This window comes from Mya arenaria, chromosome 10 (genome assembly GCF_026914265.1).
Source record: "Mya arenaria isolate MELC-2E11 chromosome 10, ASM2691426v1".
In the NCBI taxonomy this organism is placed as follows: Eukaryota; Metazoa; Mollusca; class Bivalvia; order Myida; family Myidae; genus Mya; species Mya arenaria.
In genome coordinates, this window is record NC_069131.1 from 55,564,128 (window position 1) to 55,586,732 (window position 22,605).

Here is a 22,605-nt window from a genome sequence, read left to right on the forward strand (position 1 = left end):
TAGCATGTTAGATGGACCTGATAAGGTTAGCTCCGGATTTTTTATTGACCTTAGGGCGTTTTTGTTGATAGCAAACCAGTTTCGGTTTTAGTTTCAATGGTTTCAGCAGTTTCGAAACCGGTTTTGATAGTTTTACTTGAAATAACAAATGCATGGTTTTGCGTAGTTTCAACAACATAACGGAGCTACCGCATATAGCTATTATTTCTAATAATCAGTATTACCCTTTTCATTAAGCTCATATGCCCATTGTAAGGCTTTGTTATCAAAAAGATTGAGTTTCAACAAATGTGGTTGATCACTTTCCGCCATGTTGTTTTTAAAGTGAACTAGCGTTCGGTTGGAACGAACCGATGAAACCGCCACCGGTAGGGGTTTCGATTGTTTCAAAAACCGGTTTCGGTTTTCGTTAAAAAAGCGATAAAACTGGTTTTGGTTTCACTTGAAACTGTTACAACAAATGCACAGTTGTTCGTGAAATCGATATAAAACCGAACCCAGTTTAATTATCAGCAAAACCGCCCTTAGTGACGTCACTCAATTTGTCAGGAAACAAAAATGGAGGTAATGCGTCGTATAGAATTTATGAATGATGTTCGATAGGTATTGTTAGTCTTGTATTTTGAGCGCTCCCTTGTTCAGGACCTCATGGGTCGTAGCATTGTGCCTCAAGACAGATCTTACATTTAAATGATAAAGCTCGTGTATTGCCCATCTCACTTCCTCTACTATGTGTCTGCTGTTTCACTAGCCACGATCCAGAATGTACTGATGATAATTCAGTTACATATGAATATTACGATGACCTGCCAATACACGAGTCTAGCTGCACATTGACATTTGGCTGTGATTGATATTCCATAGGAATTCACTTTATAGTGAAATAGTTCATTCCCATCTACATAGTGTGCGGCAATATTCAAAATATCAAATGGAACAATTGGAGCGTTACACGGGATAAATTCAGACAAGGAAAGAAGTCGGTATTGGAGCGTCAGCGTACATGTTTTCACTATTAGACAGAGGAGAAGATTGAGAAGAATGTCATATTCAAATACACACTCATTTTTATATATGACATTTAGAAACCCAACTAAAAACAAAGCTACTGAAACATATTCACGATACTAGCAAGGTTTCACTTGTTCACGGAAATCAGGTCAGGAAACCCGCAAACGGTTCATCGTTTCATGAAATAGAAAATGTAGTCTCCTTCTTTAGATACATGTACGTTGCAGTTAATTACGGACTGCCATGCAAGTTGCACCCTTCTGGGTGAGAAAGACAAGGATTCTTCGATTTCCCTCCCCAGCTCAAAGACAAAGAAGACGTTGTAAACAACGTATGCAAAGTGTTGGGAAGCCGCCTCTAGATGCGTCGAAGATAGGACACTGCATACTGTTGCACGAGCTATGACAATACATCGAGGTGTTATATGAGCTATTCACCACTTCAATCATCTTTATTTCCTATTGTAAGCTTCATTTCCACGACAGCTTTGAATTGTTTTCTTCTGATACTTGTGCCATAATAGAGGCTCTTATCAACTTAACCAGCCCAATTAAGATTTCAACAACAATTAGCAAGGACACTTACAATACTTTATGCACCACAATAACAGACACACTATCCTCAAAACAAGCACAATACATGCATGGTAAAACTATCTTTAGGGACTATTCCTCCAGCAAATAAAACCACGAGTAGGAAATTATTGACCGCCAAAAGAAGGTGTATGAGTTGGCGCGGAAAAACAATTCTCTGGATTTCTAAAATCAGGTCACGACTCCAGCCACAGAAAGCAGTTTGGGACAAACAACGTTTTAAAGAACTCCGCAGTTCCTTTCCTCATTACTTTGTCTACTGTTCGTTATATAGCAGCCAGTGAAACAGACATATTTGCTACAAATTAAATCTTAAGTACATTTTAGATATACAGCAGTTTTAATGCCGCTCTTTGCTACTGTATAAATTACCTTTTTAAGCGGCAAAAAGGTTTGTTCTTTCAAATTTTCACATTAAACAATGTTTATCTATTGCAAACAAGCTTCTGTATTACTGTCTGGAAAATGCTTAAGAAAACCTGATGCAAATAACAGTGACACAATGACATAAAAGTTGTTTGTTTGGTAAAATTTAAAGTTATTTGACATGATAGAATTGTTAATAACAATTCCAATTTTGTAACTATTTCGATAGTATTTTGCATCAATGTCTTTACAAGAAAAAACAAATTACTGATTACACACTTTATTTACAAAATTTATAAGTTCTTCAAAACACCACTTTAAGGCATTCAGAATTCCTCGGCCATTTTCTATCAAAACAATCTCGGAGCTTTGCCGGTACTACAATTAAAGTAGTTCGTAATATTTTAAATTAAATCGTTAATTAAATGTAGTGCTTTTGTAGTAGCATTGTAAATCTTAGTTTAAATTGATTACAAAAGAGGTGTATTATAAATGCATACATAATACAGATTTCCATGAGTTAAGTCAAGTTTAATTGCCAAATTGAGATTACTGAGCGATCTTCTTGAAGCGAAGTTAATATGGACCGATTTCTGACATTGCAAACCGTCCATATACATCAGAGGTTGTTTGGATAGAAATAGGCCGTCGAGTTCCGAATGCGTTTTAAAGCTGCACTCTCACAGATTGAACGTTTTGACAACTTTTTTATTTTGTGTCTTAAAACGAGCCAATTTTTGCGAAAATCCATGAAAACCAGTTATATAAGACTGCTGACAAAAACAAAGATCGCATAATTTTATATTGAAGTTCCAAAATAATTATTGATGTTTTATGCAATTTTCTTAAACCGTTAGTAACGGTTTAAGCCACAAAACATGAATATTCGAACGGAAATATGAAAATCTACGGTCTGATTTTTGTCAGCAATCTTCTATTATTGGTTTGCAGATATTTACGCAAACATTTGATCTTTCCAAGACAAAAAATAAAAAAAAGTTGTAAAAATGGTATATCTGCGAGAGTGCAGCTTTAAGGCCGATATCAACAGTTTCCGCCCTACCGTCTATAACACTCCGTCTATATACTTTTCTCAATGTTAACCAACATTTTGGCAAGGATTCCAGTTAAGATACTTACGCAAATTGCACATCATGTAACTTTTATAAAATAATATATTGGTCCAATAAAGGACAATCTATAGTATTTAATGCTTGATACCCAGTGATTAAAGTTGAATTAATAGTATCCAAAGTTCCAAAACAAAATGTACGTTAATCCAGTTTTTTCAACAATATCCTTGTTGTTAACGTGTATGGTATAAGATTGCTACGCTGCCTATTTGCATCAGAATGATCTTCTAAAACATCGATTGTTTTTTCAACAAGTGATTTGAATTGCTGCCAAATATAAGTGAACATGTATATTTTCTTAAATTTACACACTGTACACTATCATGTATTTAAATCCAGGCCAAGATGTTGATTGTAAATACTCATATAACGTTATCAAAAATAATTATACAACATTGTTCACCTATTACAAACTATATAATATCATACACCACTATAATATACGTTCTATCTTTAGCCTTAGACTTCCATTTCCTTATCGACTTACATATATGCACCGACCTTTTACCATATGAATATTTAGTCCCATTTTCTTCTTAACACGTAGATCAGTGGTAGGAATGTCATTAATTGATATATCTTGATGGTCTATCTGCTTGGTACAACATGAATTAACTCTTATCTTTTCATTTCATTAAATTCACCTAAGCAAAATATTTACAATACCAGATTCATTTTGATAACAAATCAATGTCAAGATAATCTTATACAGATAAATTGCATGGCGAACTATATAAAATACAATGGAAAAAATGTACATAGCATCAGAAAATAAACTTTGGTTTAACAGAACATAAAACCAGTTTTGACATAAGCGTAAATAAATCATCAAAGCATTACACGAACTACTTACAAGTACAATTTATACATACATAATGATATGATCATGTAGGGTAAAGCACATGCCTCCTCTATATTTTAAAATACTTGAAGGTAATTGGACTTAATGATCTTGTCACTTTGTAAGTGAACATGCTCAATAAACTTATTACTGCATAAACAAATTAATGTGATAATATTTTTTTCAAATTTTCTTTAAAAATACACATATATGGCCTTCGCAATGTATCCCTTACCTGGACGGTAATAAGCTGCTACCATATCAAATGTTTAACACTTTAAATTGATATTGTGGTTAACAAGTCAAAGCCAATGCCTGAATCGTGTAATGTTCTATCCAATCCATTAATGTTTCAGGAACCATGGTTATACACAGTTCAGACTCAGATTAAAAAACAACAACATTTTTATGATTGAACAATAGATAATCTTATTCCATCTGAGATACAAATATATATGTGAATATTAGTAAACATTCATATAGTTACATAATTAAACAAAGTTCACCATTAATGCAATAATTATTTGCTCTTCAGACTGAACACAGATTTAAGACTGTCCGTAATATAATCACTGTCCCTTAAATAAACGGACTGTTGCTCAGTTTGACACCCTTAATCTTAGGTCAATATATATGCAAAAAGCTACAGAAACATGCTCAGTAGCAAAAAGTTTAAACATAAACCCGGTTTAGTGGCAATGGGCAAACGCCAAAGACATAGAACACAATTTCACAAACAAGAAACATAGAACAGCACAAAACTCTACAAACAGCACAGTGCATAAATACTATATATATATATAAATAATTGATATGTTTATCAAGAATTGTTAGGTACCGCCTTGGAACGGTCAGTAAAATGTTATTCAAATACTACTAGATTTTGCTGATATTATCAGACATATTAGCATACAAAGGCTGTTCCTATGATTGACTCAAACCCTACCTACAGGTAATCATTCAAATATCTGCCAAGTCACTTTCCTGACAACATCAGCACTACCACTGTTTAAGAATGTTGATTAAAAATGCCATATCTTAACACCTAAATAAGTTCTTGCCAAAAAAAACACACACACAAGTATTTGTAGGTGTTTGATAGATGTTCTAACAATCATAAATAGATATTAACCGTTGTTATTTACTTAGATTATTTCTTATTCATATTCAAAATGCCTGCTGAAATCTTTTCTGGTATTTCAATGCCACATCTTGTCCAGTGTGTGTAGGCCATCCCACTGAAAACAAAAACTCCTTTGCTGTTACATGTCTTGAAAGCTACACGACTTTGAATTCTGGTGACATGTCGTGCAGACATTTGTAGGTTTCAATAGCAATGTATCTTACCCTGCTCAGATGTAATGCTGGCAATTGAACTCTATGAAGAAGATTTTTGTAAGTTGATGTGTGATCATTAAAACCAATTGTTAAAGCTCTGTATTGCATTTTTTCTAAAAAAAATTCTGTTTTGTTATTGCTACTATGATGCCCTCAAAACAATACAGTAATTAAAATTGGATCTGATTAAGATAATAAGCTTAATATTACTTTGAAGGATACGCAGTTGCTAAGCGGTGTTTTAGAAATCTGGGCAACATTAATACATTATCTAACTGAACGCCTATAAGTTTAAAACTTGCTTTTCAGAAACAATAGTATAATTAAATATATTGATTTGTTTAAGTCTTGAACAGTCTTTGAGTAAACTGAAAATGCTTGAAAATTGTCATGGTTAACCTGCATTTGATTTATCACACACATAAAGAGTATTGTCATCTGCATAATAATATAAGACATTAATTTTGAAAAACGGCATTGAGAAAGATGTTAAAGATTAGAGGCCTAAATGTTGGTCTTTGTGGTATGCCTTTCAGGAAGGAGCCCCACTCACTGGTCAGTTGACCAAGTTTGATACTTTGTGTTCTGTTTATTAGATATCTGTGCATTGGTTTACAGGCTTGGGCTGAGAGCCCATAAGCAATAAGCTTGTCTGAGATGAAATCATGTTTTTCAAACTATACCGAAAGTATATTGAAATTGAAATTTATCTATGTACCTGCATCAATAAGGCCAAAAAAAAACACCTGTGTATCCGGTAACATGGCAAAAGCAATAGGGTCGGACGGTCGGGATTTTTTTTACAAAAAGTCAGAAAAAAACAGACTTGTTTAATGTCTGAAATCATTTCCTTTTCTTCGACTACCGTATTTTCCCGCCAATTTTGCCCATGAAAGTTGGTGTTTTTTGTATACAATACTCCTTTATAAGACGCCGCGATCGGTTTTTAGAACAAATCAAGCACTCCAATTACTACAAATCTATGATGTTGTTCTAGCGAAACGGTCATTTATCAACTACATTTGTTAATTTACTTGAAGAAAATCGCCGATTTTCTCGTCAACTGTGAGCTCTCTTATGTGGAGGTAGGTTAATAATAGAACAGGTAAACGCAGGTAAGGATTTATTTTACGCATCTTATTTTATTATTTATAATTTATCATTATTCTCGTACCAATCAAAGTTTTATGCATATTCTTAGTGATTTCAAACATTCCGGTCATTGTTTTAAGATTCCCAGACGACGATTATTGATTATTAATATTACATTTTTTCGATCGTACGGTATTTTCTTACCAGCCTAGACGAAATCCTGGCAATCAAATAGTATTATACGGTATCCGACCGACCGATTTAAATGCAAACCATAGCCACGCGCCTTTGATCTTATTACCGCTCGTGCTATTACGTCACAAATTGAACCGTTTGATCTGCAGCCGACACATTCCTATAAATGTGTCGTTATAACTTTCGCAGGTTTTTGTTTGGATTTCAGTTCATGGGACTTAAATTAGGCGAAATAAATAACCATTGTTAACTGCGGATAAATAAATGTAACTATTAATGAAATGTGAACCTCGCAGTTAAGCCTGCATGAATTCGCAAAGCCTAATCGTAAGAAGCCTGCATGATATACGCAAAGCCTAAAAAAGTAAGTTCTATTTTGGACATGGATAAATAACACCGCGAACTATATCCTTTATATTTTCATTTTGTGATCAACCACGTGTTTGGACCATAAACATGCGTTTGCCTGATATCGGACAGGAATCGCCGAACTCCGCCATTTTGTTTCCCTGTTGACAAAGCGTCTCGGTAATACATAATCAGGAATGAAAGTTTATTCTCCGGGAACAGATACAGACAAACAACGAAAATAACGACGATATATTTGAGTTTTTCCTTTTTGCCTAAAAAAGATTAGGGTCGGCGAGGCAAATATAGGGTCAGTCGGGTTACCGGAAACACAGGTATTTTTTTTTGCCTAATCAATATGAAAAAAACAAGGTGGATGTCAATACACTACCAACCACGCGTTCTTTAAAAATGACGCGTTGCCACCGCGGGAGAGATTGCGTCATCGCGGGAAACCGCGGCGATATATTCCGCGGTAGCAAACGCGGTGGTGCGCGTATAGCCGCGTTCACCTCTGCTACCGCGTGCGACTTCCGAAAATATGCACGCGGCGTATCGCCGCGAACGCAGAATGGGTTCCACTTGATTGCTAGGGAAAACAATTTCATCACCGACGTTTGATCATTATGTCGATGGAATATTGAGTGTTTCCTAAAGTATTTTTAATGAGTTGATTGATACCAAAATATGCTTTCGAAATGGCTTTAACGCCTTTGTACTAGTAGCTCCGGATCCGATCGTTTATCACGCGTCTTTGTTGAAAGAACAGAGATCATTGTGCGTTTTTAGGTGTCAAAATCACTAAAACGAAAATGAATTTAGTTTTCGTTTAAAAAGTGATCATTGAACAAAGTGTTTGTTTGAATGTAATTTGTAAAATGCATTTAATTCTTAACGTATATTACAAATATTTAATATATGTAAAGTTTCACATATTTTTAGGGATCAAACTACGTTTTAAGTACGAACCAAGAGTTTTAGAAAACGGATCGAGTTTGTATGCAATGACATTTTTATGTTAATGCTAATAAAACTTTGACTTGACTTGTATGAGTTTAATAAAACTAACTAGAATTACATGTATAAGAAGGGAACAAAGAAAACGCCTTCAGAGAATTGACAGCTACCTATTTACCTTCATAACCGTTTATTGACACATCGTTCTTCCACCGCATTCTATGGCGTCGAGCCACTGCGATACCCGGCGTAAGAACGCGTTGGGCATTATAAGTCAATCGCAGCGTATAGGGAAAATTATATCAAAAAGATAACGTCCGCGGTAAGGAAAAATCGCGGCGAGGCGCGTGGTTGGTAGTGTATGTCACGTAAATATACATTTCAACGGAAAGGGAAGTAAGCGTACCTTTTTCAAGTGATAATTTGTACTCTGTTCACGTTTCCAACTTGAACGGCTTTTATGTCGTATTTCCCTTGTATCAAAAGCTTCAACGAACATCCTTCTATCAAAATCCGGTTTCCTTTTAATGTTTGCAAACCCTTCTTCTTTATTGTCCGCAAACCTTCTTTGACATCATCTGTAAATTGTTGAAAATTAGTTTAAATTCAGGTTTAAGTTCAATTGCAGATTTCTTCACGTTATATATTTATTATTGTTTTGTCTTTTTTTATGCTGTCTCTATGATCAACATTTGACTCAGTTTGTATTCAAAACAATAGCCAGTTTATAGGGGAAATTGATATAATGATAATGCAAACGATCATAGGGGTTTTCCTGGTTTTCTCTTTGGAATAACAGAGTTTTGAACATATCGTCAAATAATAAAGAACACGTAATGGGGGTTTATTTTCTAACAACAGTGTATATAAATAGTCAAAGCATATTTATGTGGAATCCCAGCAATACTTACATATGATTATGTATTGTTCTCCAATTGACAAGACTAACTGTCTCATCTCTTTGATACGGATGTGGTGGTCTGATTCACCCTCCGCTGATTCTTGTGTTGGGGACACAGTGACGGTGAGACATTCTTTTTTACGCTCCATAGGCTTATACCATTCTTTGTCATCCGTTGCAGTTGAGTTCATTTTACATTTTATGCCAACGCTTGTATTCTTAGAATTGCCATTTGGACAGTCTGAATCGTCAATGTGAAACTCCACATCACTTATGGCATTTTCTATATTTAAATAGTTGTTGTTTCTGAGGTCCGATGTACCGTACATACTAATGTTAGAATAATCGAAATCTTCAGTCCTCGCAGATGACATGGAATACATACTGCTGTAAGAATGATTGTTGCTATGGTCAGATGCACCGTACATACTACTGTCATAATTCTTTATTTCTTCGTTTCTCTCAGATGAAATGGAACCAATACTTCTGTAAGATCCATTGTTGCTGACGCCAGATGCTCCATACAAACTACTGCTATAATTTTCGTAATCTTCGTTCCATTCAGATGAAATGGAACCAATACTTCTGTCACTATCATTGTAGCTGACGTCCGATGCATCATACATACTACTGGCATAGTTCTTTAGTTCTTCGTTTCTCTCAGATGTTATGGAACCAATACTTCTGTAAGAATTTTTATTGCTAACGTCCGATGCATCGAACATTCTGCTGTTACTCTCAGAATCCATACTATTGTAACCTGAAATATATGGATACATTTTAGAAATCTGTATAATCTGGGTGCAAATGTATAATAACATTAATGTTAATATATTTATTTTATAACCCCTTTAATAGTCAATATGTTGTGTCCCTTAGGTTTCATTATATTATTGCTATTTTATCTGTCTACATTTCACAACCCAATCAATATATGTATTTGGTTGTTGGTAAGGGTTTGTACATGTTGAAGCAAAGTTAATCGTACGAAATACAAAACAATGATTATCTTTAAGTAAATGAAACGTGATTTTGGATAATGTATTGCTACATACATTATTATTGATTTCATTTAATTGAAAAAAATGTATTTAAAATTGAAGTTTCTTTTCATGCGACTTTCTTTTGAAAACATATCCTTGTTTTCAATTGTTTTAGAAACAAGTTGACTCATCTATTTATTGTACAATTAAGTTTTAAAGCCCATACTTGACATCATTCAAAAAGGTTTCAACGATACCTTGTTTAATTCGTAAACTTTATCGTGTAACTTTTTCAATGCACCCTTGACACCTCTATATATCTTTATAACAATGCGAACTACATGGACATCCTGATTAGCTTAAAATTAAACTAGGTGAGAAAAGTACCATCATCGCTGTCTGATTGGTCGAGTATTAACGTTTTTTGCTCCCCAAATTGAATTGTGGTTTCCTCAAGTGACGACTTGTCGGTCAAAACATGTATACCGATCTGCTTTTCAGACTGACAGTCTATGTCGCAAAAACTTATTGTCTGAAAAATGGAGAAAAAAGGCATACTGTAGCACAAACCAAGAAGCACAAACTGTATACGAAACAAGAAACTGCGATTTGATTGTAACAGCTCATGGACAGCAGTAAGAAAGTCTAACACTTATGCCTACAATAACTGGCGTAGGCGGTATCTTATATCCAACAATTAATAACACATTTTCAATAATCAGGACCAGAAAATAAGTTATAGGCAACATTCTTTTAGAAAGGTACTGTCATAAATACTAGTATTGATAAATCTTTACCATAAGAACTATTTTGCAAGTTGAAGAATCCGTTTTCGAAGATTGATTTGTTAAGCACCAAACAGGAAACAGAACGTCATAATAAAGTCCACTTTTGCATTGGAGATCCTCAGGTCTCAGTATTTGCAAATTCTTTGTTTCTTCTAACTGTTCTCGGGTGTCAGGGATTGTATCCACTTCAATATCGCTTTCTGTATTAGTGACGTCTTCCGTTAAACTTTCTAAACTGCCGTAGCCTGAACAAAACATTGATAATGTTTACTGTCGCGTACAATTATGTTTATCATTTTCTTGGATTATGTTTACTGTCTTTTTTAAAATTTAAAATAATAGTTGTTTACTTATTATTTTTATTTTAATATTGCAATATGTATAATTACCAATATCAATTTCATTGCGTAAATCCACGCAAATAGAGTTGGCTTTCCCTCTCTGAATTGACCCGCCTTGAGTATGTTTTACGCTCGACACGTTACTTTTTTGTGTCGTTTCTTGGCCTTTATGCTTCAATAAAACAATACGGTTTTCAAATAAATTTAGTGTATGCATCCCATATAGAACATGGGCATATACATCTACATTCCTAGTATTTTAAATAATACTTATAATAGTGTTATGTTTCGCATAAAAACATATTGTGCCTGTGTTTACATAACTGATATCTTACCAACTCCTCAGATGTGACAGCCAAATTGTCTGGCCTGCTGTTTAGAGATAACCTGTCGAAACGTGTCGAATTCAAACTGTAGTTTCTTTGAAATCCTTGCACAATCATGTATTTTGAATTGTTCGCAAGTAGTTGGTCTGCACGACATAAACGTATGTCGGAACATGCATATGCTTCCGTCATGTCTGTAAATAATTGATTGCAAGATTTATACATTCTGAAACAGGGGCATAACATAAAATACAACTGTTATTGCACCATTCGCCTGAACTTAAGTTTATCGCCGTCGTTAATGTATATTACCCACATTTTTCATGATGGCAGTTATTGTACAGCAAATTGCCTTTACTGTCGTATTCAGCAGCATAACACTCTGTTTCAAATATGTTACCTTCCGGCAGTTTCTCTTTTTTCTCCAGGGAGACATCATGGACATCAGGGTACTTTCTTTGATGTTTGTAACACTCTCTTTGACCATGTTTTACAGATTCGATATGAATTGGTTGAAAGCTTTGATTCCAATTTGCTTGAATTGTATTTGGGAATACTCTTATTGTGTCAGCTTCTTCAAACTTACTCGCTAAACATAGATTCACATGACCTGCAATAAGTAGAACATCTCAGTCATGTAAGAGATACATTACATGGGCGAAAATTAAGATGAACACATAAAAGTGAAGCCAACTTACCTTTTAAATCAATTTGTAGTTGTAGCTTGAAGTAATGCTCAATAACTACGTTTTTAAGCGGTCCTAGATAGCTGAGTTTTATTTCAATGGTACCCGAACAGAAAGCTCCAGGTATCGTAAAATGATGTTTCTGAAATGCATGTAATGGATGACATTAACCTGAACCTACATATTACATATATGATGTGTTACAAAATCCAAATGATATACAGCTTACCAACAACCGAAACACCACTACAGCAATACCCCGTTTTGTCACAACGCGACAATGAACTTCAATCCGGTATGTATGTTCATTCTTCGACCGATATGTTGTATGAGCAGTTTTCGTTCGGCCGTCTTGACCCTTTTCTACAGGGCCCGCATCTGCAACAGTAAAAGCCTTTTTAGAAATCATCAATGTCTGTAAAAGAATTATGTATTTCTATGTCTTCATTCATTTTTTGTTAGTAGGAAAAATGTGAATATCAAACTCGACTGAGTTTTCCACAGCAATATGTTCAATATAATCAACCATTTTAATTGCAATTGTTTCAGAGACGGCTTGTTTGTAGTCGCGTTAGCGCCGTTCGATGTTAGGTTGTAAGTTTTATCTGTGAAAGTTGGTAACAAACATACATAGATACACTGCAAGTGTTTGCCTAAAATAATAGTAATTGCAAATGTTATTTCATATTAGTCAAAAGAAACATTGGTAAAGTATACCTTACCGATGTAATCATAATCTGATTCAAATTGCTCTGATTGTTCTGCAGGAAGTTGGTGAAACTTTGTTTCATCGTTTGATTCCAAAAGCCCTCGTATATGCGTCAAAATGTTGCATGTTGGACACATGGTGTTAATTTCTAAATCATTTGTATTGCATGTTTTATGCACTTCTTGGCATTCTAACTCGTATTTGTGAAGAACTTTCTTTTCTTTGTTGTGTTTGACGTTTTTTCGAACGTCATCGCGCAAACCAATCTTTTTCTGCGATAAGGTCCGTTCTCGTACACTGCCATGAGACAATGTTTCAGAAGCAGAATCAAATTTCTTTTCCGGTGGTAATGTAGCCGCTTTAAAATGACTGCGATGTTAACAGCGAGTGTTCTTTCTTTTGCGTTTCACATTTGACATAACTGCATGTGTGTGTTTCTCAGACAATGCGTTTGTGCTTCCTTCAGGTTCAACAGAGAGGTTTAATCTCTCAATCGGCATTTCGCGTTCGCATTCCCTCAATAACTTACCACCAACCTCGCCAGCATCTCCAGCAATGCCAGCAACGCCATCACCTCGGACATCAACACGATCGACCAGGTTTTCCGGTCGTACATTATTTGAGCTACAGGGAACCGCCTCTTCCACAAAGAAGAGCGTTTGTTTTTGTGAATTCCCTTTCTGTTCTTCATCCGTTACACCAACAGTTGTATTAAGTGTTTTTGTCACAGTGCAATAGCCATTGTTATCACTAAATACAACAATATGTTTGTCCACGATTTTTGGTCGTAAATAATTTGAGCTACAGGAAACCGTTTCATCGTCAAGGGAGAACGTTTGATTTTGTGAATTCCCTTTCTCTTCTTTATCCTTTTCAACCACACATGTATTGTGTTTTTGATTAGTTTCACCAATTTGTGTGATCAAACGACGGAGGATATATATAACAAAGATGTGCAACACTACACTTAATACAGGAAAGACGATACACGCCAACACCGTAATATCAAACATCGTGGTTGCGGCCTCGTTCTCTGAAAGAAAAAGAAAACTTGAAACAAACATCCGGTCGTTATGGCATAAAGCAAACGAGTTTACAGATTCAGATTTTTTTATTAATGTAAGTATTAAGCCATTTTAGTCGCAAATAAACGTGTGTATTTAGAAACGATATCGTTGCATTTCCAGGTGTTTCTTGATTGATAATACAATTAGGGGGTACTGTTGCCAAAAAAATAATAAACACACTGGCACATGTTATTCTGCTGTTTCAGTTATACCATTTATGAACTATATAAAGGTATGCTCATGTAACTATAGATTCCACCTGCGTAGTCTTCGCCCAATATCATTTACATTTCGAATCATTTTAATCTTAAATAATTTCCCTTAGTGAATATTGAAAACGTCCCTTTGTCGATGTTACCAGTGCCTCAGATTGTGTTCAATCCCGATTGCTATAAAATTATTATCATATAGATTGGGGGGGGGGGTATTTGGTTGTGTTTCTAAATAGTTTTGTTCTTATTATTATACCACTCAAAAGACTACTAATGTCTTTTCCTCAGCTTGTTCTGATAGTTTCTCATTTCATTATAACTATCTTGTATTTAATATGTCCAATATTGTGACAGACCAACTGTCATTTAAACTATTACTGATGTCATTCCTCCTTTGAAAACAGCTAATGGTAATGTTGCTACTACTAATAAAGAAAATGCAATATGATTTCTTCGTGTCAATATCTAACGAGGATTCAAATGCTATTCTCCCCTTGTTCACTTATAAATCACAGTCACGGTTATCTAACTTCGTAATTACAGAACGGGATGTAACTGATGTTTTAGAAAACCGTAATGTTAACAAAGCTATTGGCCCAGCTATTGGTTACCACTAGTGTGTTAACAAGGTTTTCCATATTTGGGCTCTGTGACCTAGTTTTTGACCCAAAAATACATATTCGAACTTAAGCTAGAAATCAACGAAACAACCTTTCTGACAAATTTTAAAGATATTTGGGCTTAAAATGTTACCTCTAGGGTGTTAACCACGTTTTGCCATATTTTGGCCCTGTGACCTCGTTTTTGAACCAGATGACCCATATTCAAAGTTGAGCTATAAACTGCAAAAACAATTATTTTGACAAATATCCAGGATATTACGGCCGAAAATGTCACCCTTTAGAGTGTTAACAACAGTTTGCCATATTTGGGCTCTGTTACCTAGGTTTTCCATATTTGGACTCCGTGACCTAGTTTTTGACCCCAGATGACCCATATTCGAACTTCAGCTGAAAATCAACCAAAGAACCTTTCTGACAAATTTCCAGGATATTTGGGCTGAAAATGTTACCTCTAGACTGTAAACAAGGTTTTTACATATTTGGGCTGTGTGACCTAGTTTTGACCCCAGATGACCCATATTCGAACTTGAGTTAGAAATCACGAAACAAGCTATCTAACAAATTTCTAGGATATTTGGGCTGAAAATGTTACCTCTAGAGTGTAGACAAAGTTTTTCTGTATCTGAGCTCTGTGACCTAGTTTTTGACCCAAGATATCCAATATTGGAACTTGAGCTAGAAATTAACAAAACAACATTTCTGACAAATTTCCAGAATAATTGGGCTGAAAATGTAACCTCTAGAGTGTTAAAAATGTTTTTAATTATTTGGGTTCAGTGACCTAGGTTTTCCATATTTGGGCTCTGTGACTTAGTTTTCGACCCTGATGACTCATATTCGAATTTGAACTAGAACTCAACAAAACGACATTTCTGACAAATTTCCACTAATTTCCACACAAATATTTGGGCATATTTTAAGTTTTGACCCTATATGACCCATATTCAAACTTGAGCTTAAACATCGAGACAACCTTTTTTGACATATTTCAAGGATAATTGAGCTAATAATGTTACCACTAGATTGTCAAAAAGGTTTTTCCATATTTTGGCTCTGTGACCTAGTTTTTGACCCAGGTAACCAATATTCCAACTTGAGCTAGAAACCAGATGATCCATATTCGATCTTGATTTAGAAATCATCGAAACAGCCTTTCTGTCAAATTTCCAGGATATTTGGGCTGAAAATGTTACCTCTATAGTGGTTACAAGGTTTTTCCATAATTGGGCTCTGTGACGTAGTTATTGACCCCAGATGACCCATATTCGCACTTGAGCTGGAAATCAAACTAAGTGTGGACTGACGACGGACGACAGACGACAGGCGACAGACGTTTATCGATTCTAACAACTCATCCTCAGCCTACTGCTAAGGTGAGCTAAGACGGCTAAAAATTCATTATGGTTTTAGTATTGTTCGAGCCCGGTCAAGTCAAGAAAAAAAGGAAAACCGAGCAGCCTTGTCCTCACGGCCACCGGGACGGTAGCGCGAGTTGTAGGTATGTTAACATTTTAAGGATACATTGATAACATCACATGATAATGTCAATCAACCAATCACGCAACATCACAGTCGTAATAAATTTTCAATCGCGTTGCTGTCTTCAAAGACTATAATATCAACATTTGCTGAAGGGAATTTAGTATTTTTGTTTTTAAGTTAACACTCCTTATGATTTGCCACTCTTTATTTCGTAATTAAAAGAAATTTGCATGTTACAAATCATGAGCAAGTTACTTTATAAAAGGTTAGTGTTACATATTTTCCTAAGGACTCGTTTTTGTTGAATACTACGTTATGTAATTACCAATTCGTGTGTTCATCGTAATTTGGATAAACGTTATGTGATTTGTTTTGTTTTTGGAATTGAATTTGTTGTTGTTCTTATCTTATTTGTTAAATAGTTGTTTTCTTGTTGTTAGTTCTGTAAATACGGATGAGAAAGCAGACAGATTTGCAGACATTAAATACAATAAATCATTAAAACGGATAACTACAGGTGGAGTGCAAGTGTTTATTAGTGGATGACATCTGTAGACCGTTCGTCATCAATCTCACTCAAGTAATTCGTCTAAGTCATCGAATGTCAGTACCGATCCTTCTTAACAGACATGGTCATTTCGAATTGTATCAAATTGACGTCAATCTGAACGGGTGTCAGCGTACGGTTATTTCAAATATCTCAAAACAAAAGTATGACCCCCAAAAGCATTTCTGCCGGAAGCATGATTTAAAATTCATTCATGGGTACCATGAATCGTAAAAGAAGAACTTTTAAGAATGACGAGGGATCTATTATTAAAAGCATTGTATTATACATGGTTTTAAAACCCCTACAGTGACCCCCTTTAGTCATATCAATCTGATTAAAAGGACCATAACAAGGAAGTATATTAACAAAAGCAGGATGTTATTTTATGAGGAATGTTTTTTAATGAAATACGTGTATGTCAATAATTTGTTATTGATTGTTTTACCTTAAGAAATATTTATTGTATAAATATAAAAAAACTCAAAGCCATCTTTCGGAATTTCTAAGTCTAGCTTACCCGGAAATGGCATTGAAAATTAGGGTAGACTATAAAATTAAAAGGTTTTAAACAGAAGAAAGTTATTTAAAGAAGTACTAAAACTTTTGTATTAATATATATTTACCAACACACTAATAACGATTATTAATTATATTCCTTTTTGAGAGTTTAAAATACATCCAAATTTAAGCACGTCACAATAGCTACTGTATGCTAGTTATCTGTGGGAAACCATAAACCATACTGTATTACTTCGCTACAATGTAATTATAAACAGAAGTATTAATAGCAAAATAGTGGGCAGTTGCTTCGATTATAAGCATTTAGTCACTGATAATCGGAATAATTCGTTTATATTATTCATCGTTTCTTGTTTTATTTTTGACTGAATAATTTGCTAACATCATGATGAATACAATGTCTCCATATGTTGAATTTTTCTTTTTTGGAGGGCGATTTACAAAATTCCTTGCACGGCATGAATTAATAAAGAACAGTTTGCCCAGCTGCGAGCACCATTTGATTTACTCCAGAATACACATTCCCTGAACTGGGCTAGCAACTTGTTATTGGGGTTATACATTTTGGCCACTGGTAGTAAAACAACCGAGTCCAGCTGAGATGTGATTAAGGAAAAGACTGTTACCTAATTTGGAAAGATGCACCACATCAGAAAACAGACGAAAAACGCTTAGCTTTATGTCACTACTTGATAAAACTGTCCCCCATGTTCAACACCAGTCTTGCTGCATAGCTATTTATTATTTTTCTTGCCTTTTTCATGGAAGATCAATTTGTACTATGAAGCTATGACATTCTTAGCAATACCTGAGACCAAATAATGATAGTACCCGGCATATTCTGATGGAGAAATTTATTAACTATAGCCCGGATCAAGATGCATATTTAGACGGACTTTGTTTCGCCGATATCGTTAGCACCACAGTGAATCAAAATACAGTTTGGGGGATACCTAAACTTATACACAGTCCTTAGTTTGCTCCAGCACTCGAAGTAACCCCAAGCCAACTGAAGCATTGCCACCAAATTTCTAGGTTTTGAAACCCCGGGGCTCCAAGCCATGCCAAGAACGCCTGTTTGATTGTTGATGAACCAAACATCCAAACAAAAATAAATTAAAAACATGACTGCCTTCATAGAGGGGCCAACTAGCATGTTTATAGTATTTTAGAAATGAAACCATATTCGGGCGTATGTACATGCGGACAGAGTCAGGGCACCACCTACCGGCGAGCTTATTTTCATCCAAAGGAACCCCTATTAGGGCTACTAAAGTTGCAGCCCAATTCGAAAGCTATGAGAGCTAAAGCAGGCGTAATAAAGTCCTAAGTGCAAGACAGGTTTTTCAGCACTGTCGAGAATTGGTTCCTGGTGACTGGGGGTCCATTGAAATGACACAATAGGGGGCCCTCGAATTTTCGAACTTCGGTATTTGGTTATTGCTGTAACGGGGCAAATTGGACCGCTATAAGCCAGTTGTTTGATCCACTATGACGCCACATACTGGTCATTTTTTGAAAAGCGCAGCCTTATTTGAACAATTTCCTTGCAAACAGAGACGTCGCCAGCCGATATTCATTCCTTTGTCTTGTGAATTTTCCTTTGTTACGGTAAGTTTCCCAACCCGCAAAAATGCATCATGTATATTGCTAGTGGTATCTGGCTGTTTCTTTATAATTATTCGTTTCCTACTTTTATACCATTAAAAAGAGCTACTACGTCGGCTGCTCTTGTAGTTTCTTATTTCATTATAAGTACATTGAATTATATATATCCAATATTGTGTTATTAAAACCATAATTAATTTTAAGATGAAAAAGACATTAATAAAACTCATTATTCGGAAGCACATCCAAACACAGCGGTCTCGGCAATCGGAACAACTCGGTCATTATCCAACAGATATTGACCCGGAAATTATATAGTTTAATAGTCAGTCCATCGTGGTGTTTCAACTGTCAATGGTCATATCTAATGTTTTAGGTTAGAGAAGTAGGGTCATTATAGGGTCATTATACCTGTCCTAAAATATTATTTTCAGGTTTCTCGAAAGAGTAGTTAAGACATTTATTAAAATCATTCATTTCTGTACATTGTTTGAGTTAATCGCGGCGCCCGTATCGCATTTTCGTATATCTTTAAGTTTTTTGAAAAGGTCTATCACGAAGTTGCCGGATATGGCCGAGTTGTTACAATTGTGGTCTTGGTTTTAAAGAGACTGTTTGTTGACGGCAATAGTTGGCCAAAGTAGTTCAATGGCTTAAGTGTCCTTCTTTTAGTCAAGAGGCTCTGGGTTCGATCCCCATAAGGTGTAATGTTTTCATCAAAATGGATACCAGTCCTGGTTTCTACACAGACACGGACGCGAGTATTATTCTATGAGCTGTCCGCTTCCGTCACAACGAAGTTAAAAGAAATAAGTATACTCTCATCTCAGCAACGCTTGGCACCGGCACAAGCGTTTGTTTTATTTTCATGAACCACAGGTTATATTTATATTGTTCTGGCAGATCAGAAATTGCAAAATTCGAACCGACACAAATATATATAAATACCTTATCATCCGACGTATTTCCCCGGTGCACTTTATATTGTAATTTATCAATATATACTTCATAAACTGATACATCGTTATTCTATATTCATGAATCACTAGGTCTTAGTGAATTTGTGGTTGTTCTTATCTTACTTGTTTTGTTTTTTTTCTTATTGTTTGTTGTGTAAACACGGAAGTAAATGCAGACAAATTTGCAGACATTTAAATCAATACATCATTTTAATGGATTTCTACAATGGGGACACTATAGCGGTTTAAACGGAAATATCTTAACAGGTTTTTGAGTGAATTACATCCCCAGACCAAGCATAATCAACGTCTTTTGGAGGCGAGTCATTCGTCTACGTCATCAAAGGTCAGAACCGACGCTACTTAACGGCGACGGTCTTTTTAAATTGTACCCAATGGACGTCAATATGAACGGGTGTCCAATACAGACGCCACTTTACTTCCACGCTTTTTCAAATTATATCTCATGGACGTCAATTCGAACGAGTGTCAAGTATGGACACTACTTTACAGCGATGGTCATTTTAAATTGTATCCAATGGACGTCAATATGAACGGGTGTCAAATGCAGACGCCACTCTACAAAGACGGTCGTTTCAAATTGTATCTCATGGACGTCAATTAGAACGAGTGTAAAGTATGGACGCCACTTTACAGCGATGGTCATTTTAAATTGTATCCAATGGACGTCAATTTGAAAGAGTGTCAAGATACCTGTTGAACAACCATTTGAGATTTTTTTTGCATCTGTTCGGACCGAATGTTTATTCGGTATAAATTGTTCTCACAGTGTGATAGAAGACATTTTGACTGTGATATACCTGTTTTTCTTTGACGTTATTTATTATTCATTATTACAATAAATTGTTTGATCCTGTTCACATATACTATATATTGTTTTACATTTTCATACCAAAATATTTATTCGGTATAATAAAATAAGTATCAGATCCCATGGAGGGAGGCGTTAGATGAGGGTGACATTCTGTTTCGAGGGTTGACAATATCAATTAGTTAAAATATCGCTTTGTCGGTCAAAAGGATTTTACAATTGTAGACAAAAGTGAGGTATAATAACAAATAATGTTAACTCTCTAATGTTAACGCCTCAGTTGACATGAACTTTCTCGGGTTAACAACTGATATTTATATAATAACATTGTATTATTCATTATTCCAAAAGTCCTTCAGTGGCAGTCTTTAGTCATATCAAGCTGATTAAGAGGAATATAATAAGGAAGTATAATAAACAGGAAGTTATTTTATGTAAAATATTTCTCAATTAAAAACGTTAATTGTGTAGATATCAATACATTGTAATGAATTGATGTACCTTAAGAATTAAATATTTCTTTAAAAAAACAATACCCACTTTTGGAAGTTCAAAACTAAACCGTTAGTGGCATTGTAAATGAGAAAGTAAAACATTGAACTTTACATTTAAAACAGAGGAAAATTGTTTGAAACAAGATAAAAAAACATTTGTATTATGATATATTTACCAACATACCAATAACGATCGACTATTTATTATCTTCCTGTTTGAGAGCCTAAATAAAGATATCCAAATTTAAGGTAAAACGTCACAATAGTTATACGGGAAAACCGATACTGATTCACTATAGTGTAAATAATATGAACTAAGGCGCTGTGTTATTGCAGGACACGTTAAAGTTAAAGTTTACCTCACGACTAAGTAATTAAATAGCGAGCATTTTTGCTGCGTTTTAAAATTTATTTAATACATGCAAACACACATATACAATAATATTGTATACATTATACTATAATTATATCAAAACTGGAGTTGTCCTTATCAATTCAACTTAAATAGAGCTACTGTGCATTTGAATTAAAGTACCCATTCACATAAGATGAATATGAAACAAAAAGAGAATAAATAAAAAAATATCACATAACAATAATGAATGCACAGAAGAACATAACTATCAGGAGTAATTGTAATTTTTACTGGAATTGAATGTGAAAAAAATATATTTAAATATGATGGTAAATCATGCACAAACATAAGTTTTCAACGTATAATAATGAAGCAAAATGATCCATAACCCTACAATTTGAAGAAATTATTGAGTGTACATTAACTTACAAAACATCTCAGTGAGAATGCAGAATGTATTCTTGTTTTAGATTTTTACAAAAATAACACAACCCAAAAAACTTTTGAAAAATGTTGCAAAAAAGTTAATTTAAAAAATGTGTTGATTAGATTTATACAAGGAAAATACAAATATTTCTTTCATTAAGACCAACACAACAGAAAAATATAAGCAATGATTTTCAAAAACTTTTAAAATCACTTTAAGAGTTTGAACTGATGACTGAATTTGACAAACATCATGTAAAGCTAGAAGTGGTGTTCTAAACCTGTTTAATAATATTAAAAGTACATTAGACTTTGAACAATATTTGAACATTCTACCGCATGACTTACGATTTTATATTACTAAATAAAGAGTGTCTGCTCATTCATTAAGAATCCACACCGGTAGATATGCAAATAACAACATTCCTAGAAATGAACGTTATTGTACTTTTTGTAATTCAAATGATCTAGAAGATGAATTTCATTTCATATTAATATTTATCACATGCTTACCCTTGTTTTCCGTGTAATATACCCATTACGAATATGTTTATCTTACACATGTGTAAGATAACCTATCAGACATTTCGATTGGCCAGACTAATCACACGCAACCTAGATATCCCTCCGCATTGTTTGTAAACAAAATGGTTTAAATGCCAGCAAATACTAATAATTCAAGAATTTTATTAAACTCGTCCATGAAAGTTGTTAGTAAGCTCGCCAGAGGCTCGCTTACTAACAAATTTCATGAACTCGTTTAATAAAATCTTGTATTAAATGACAACTCGTGTCAGATCCTATATGTCCTTGTTATAATGACATCAGAAGGAAATACATTAAAAATATTTCTATGTCAGACCAAGCATG

The 22,605-nt window shown here is 34.7% G+C and overlaps 1 protein-coding gene across 2 annotated transcripts; it reads right to left on the reverse strand.

Annotated features, from left to right (window-relative positions):
- Positions 1–2,244: 2,244 nt before the first annotated feature.
- Positions 2,245–21,215, reverse strand: LOC128204057 (uncharacterized). Of its 2 annotated transcripts, none has more exons than XM_052905394.1 (12): positions 21,139–21,215; positions 12,622–13,641; positions 12,129–12,277; positions 11,912–12,041; positions 11,614–11,823; positions 11,223–11,407; positions 10,936–11,059; positions 10,556–10,791; positions 10,146–10,290; positions 8,786–9,535; positions 8,281–8,452; positions 2,245–5,182 (listed from the first exon to the last, which is right to left on the reverse strand). In XM_052905394.1, exons 2-11 carry the CDS (start codon positions 12,743–12,745, stop codon positions 8,286–8,288), a joined length of 2,220 nt encoding a protein of 739 aa, XP_052761354.1. In that variant the 5' UTR covers positions 12,746–13,641; positions 21,139–21,215; the 3' UTR covers positions 2,245–5,182; positions 8,281–8,285. The 2 variants fall into 2 exon arrangements, with proteins under 2 accessions (XP_052761354.1, XP_052761355.1); XM_052905395.1 differs by lacking the exon at positions 21,139–21,215 and adding an exon at positions 17,166–17,235.
- Positions 21,216–22,605: the final 1,390 nt, after the last annotated feature.

Bases quoted from the DNA above. Each gene is read 5' to 3' on its own strand.
- LOC128204057 (XM_052905394.1), bottom strand. From the start codon at position 12,745: ATGTGTCCAACATGCAACATTTTGACGCATATACGAGGGCTTTTGGAA. The intron at 11,060-11,222 runs GTAAGATATCAG...GTTTTATTGAAG, and splicing joins CTGTCACATCTGAGGAGTTG to CATAAAGGCCAAGAAACGAC. The intron at 9,536-10,145 runs GTACTTTTCTCA...CATATATTTCAG, and splicing joins CCAATCAGACAGCGATGATG to GTTACAATAGTATGGATTCT.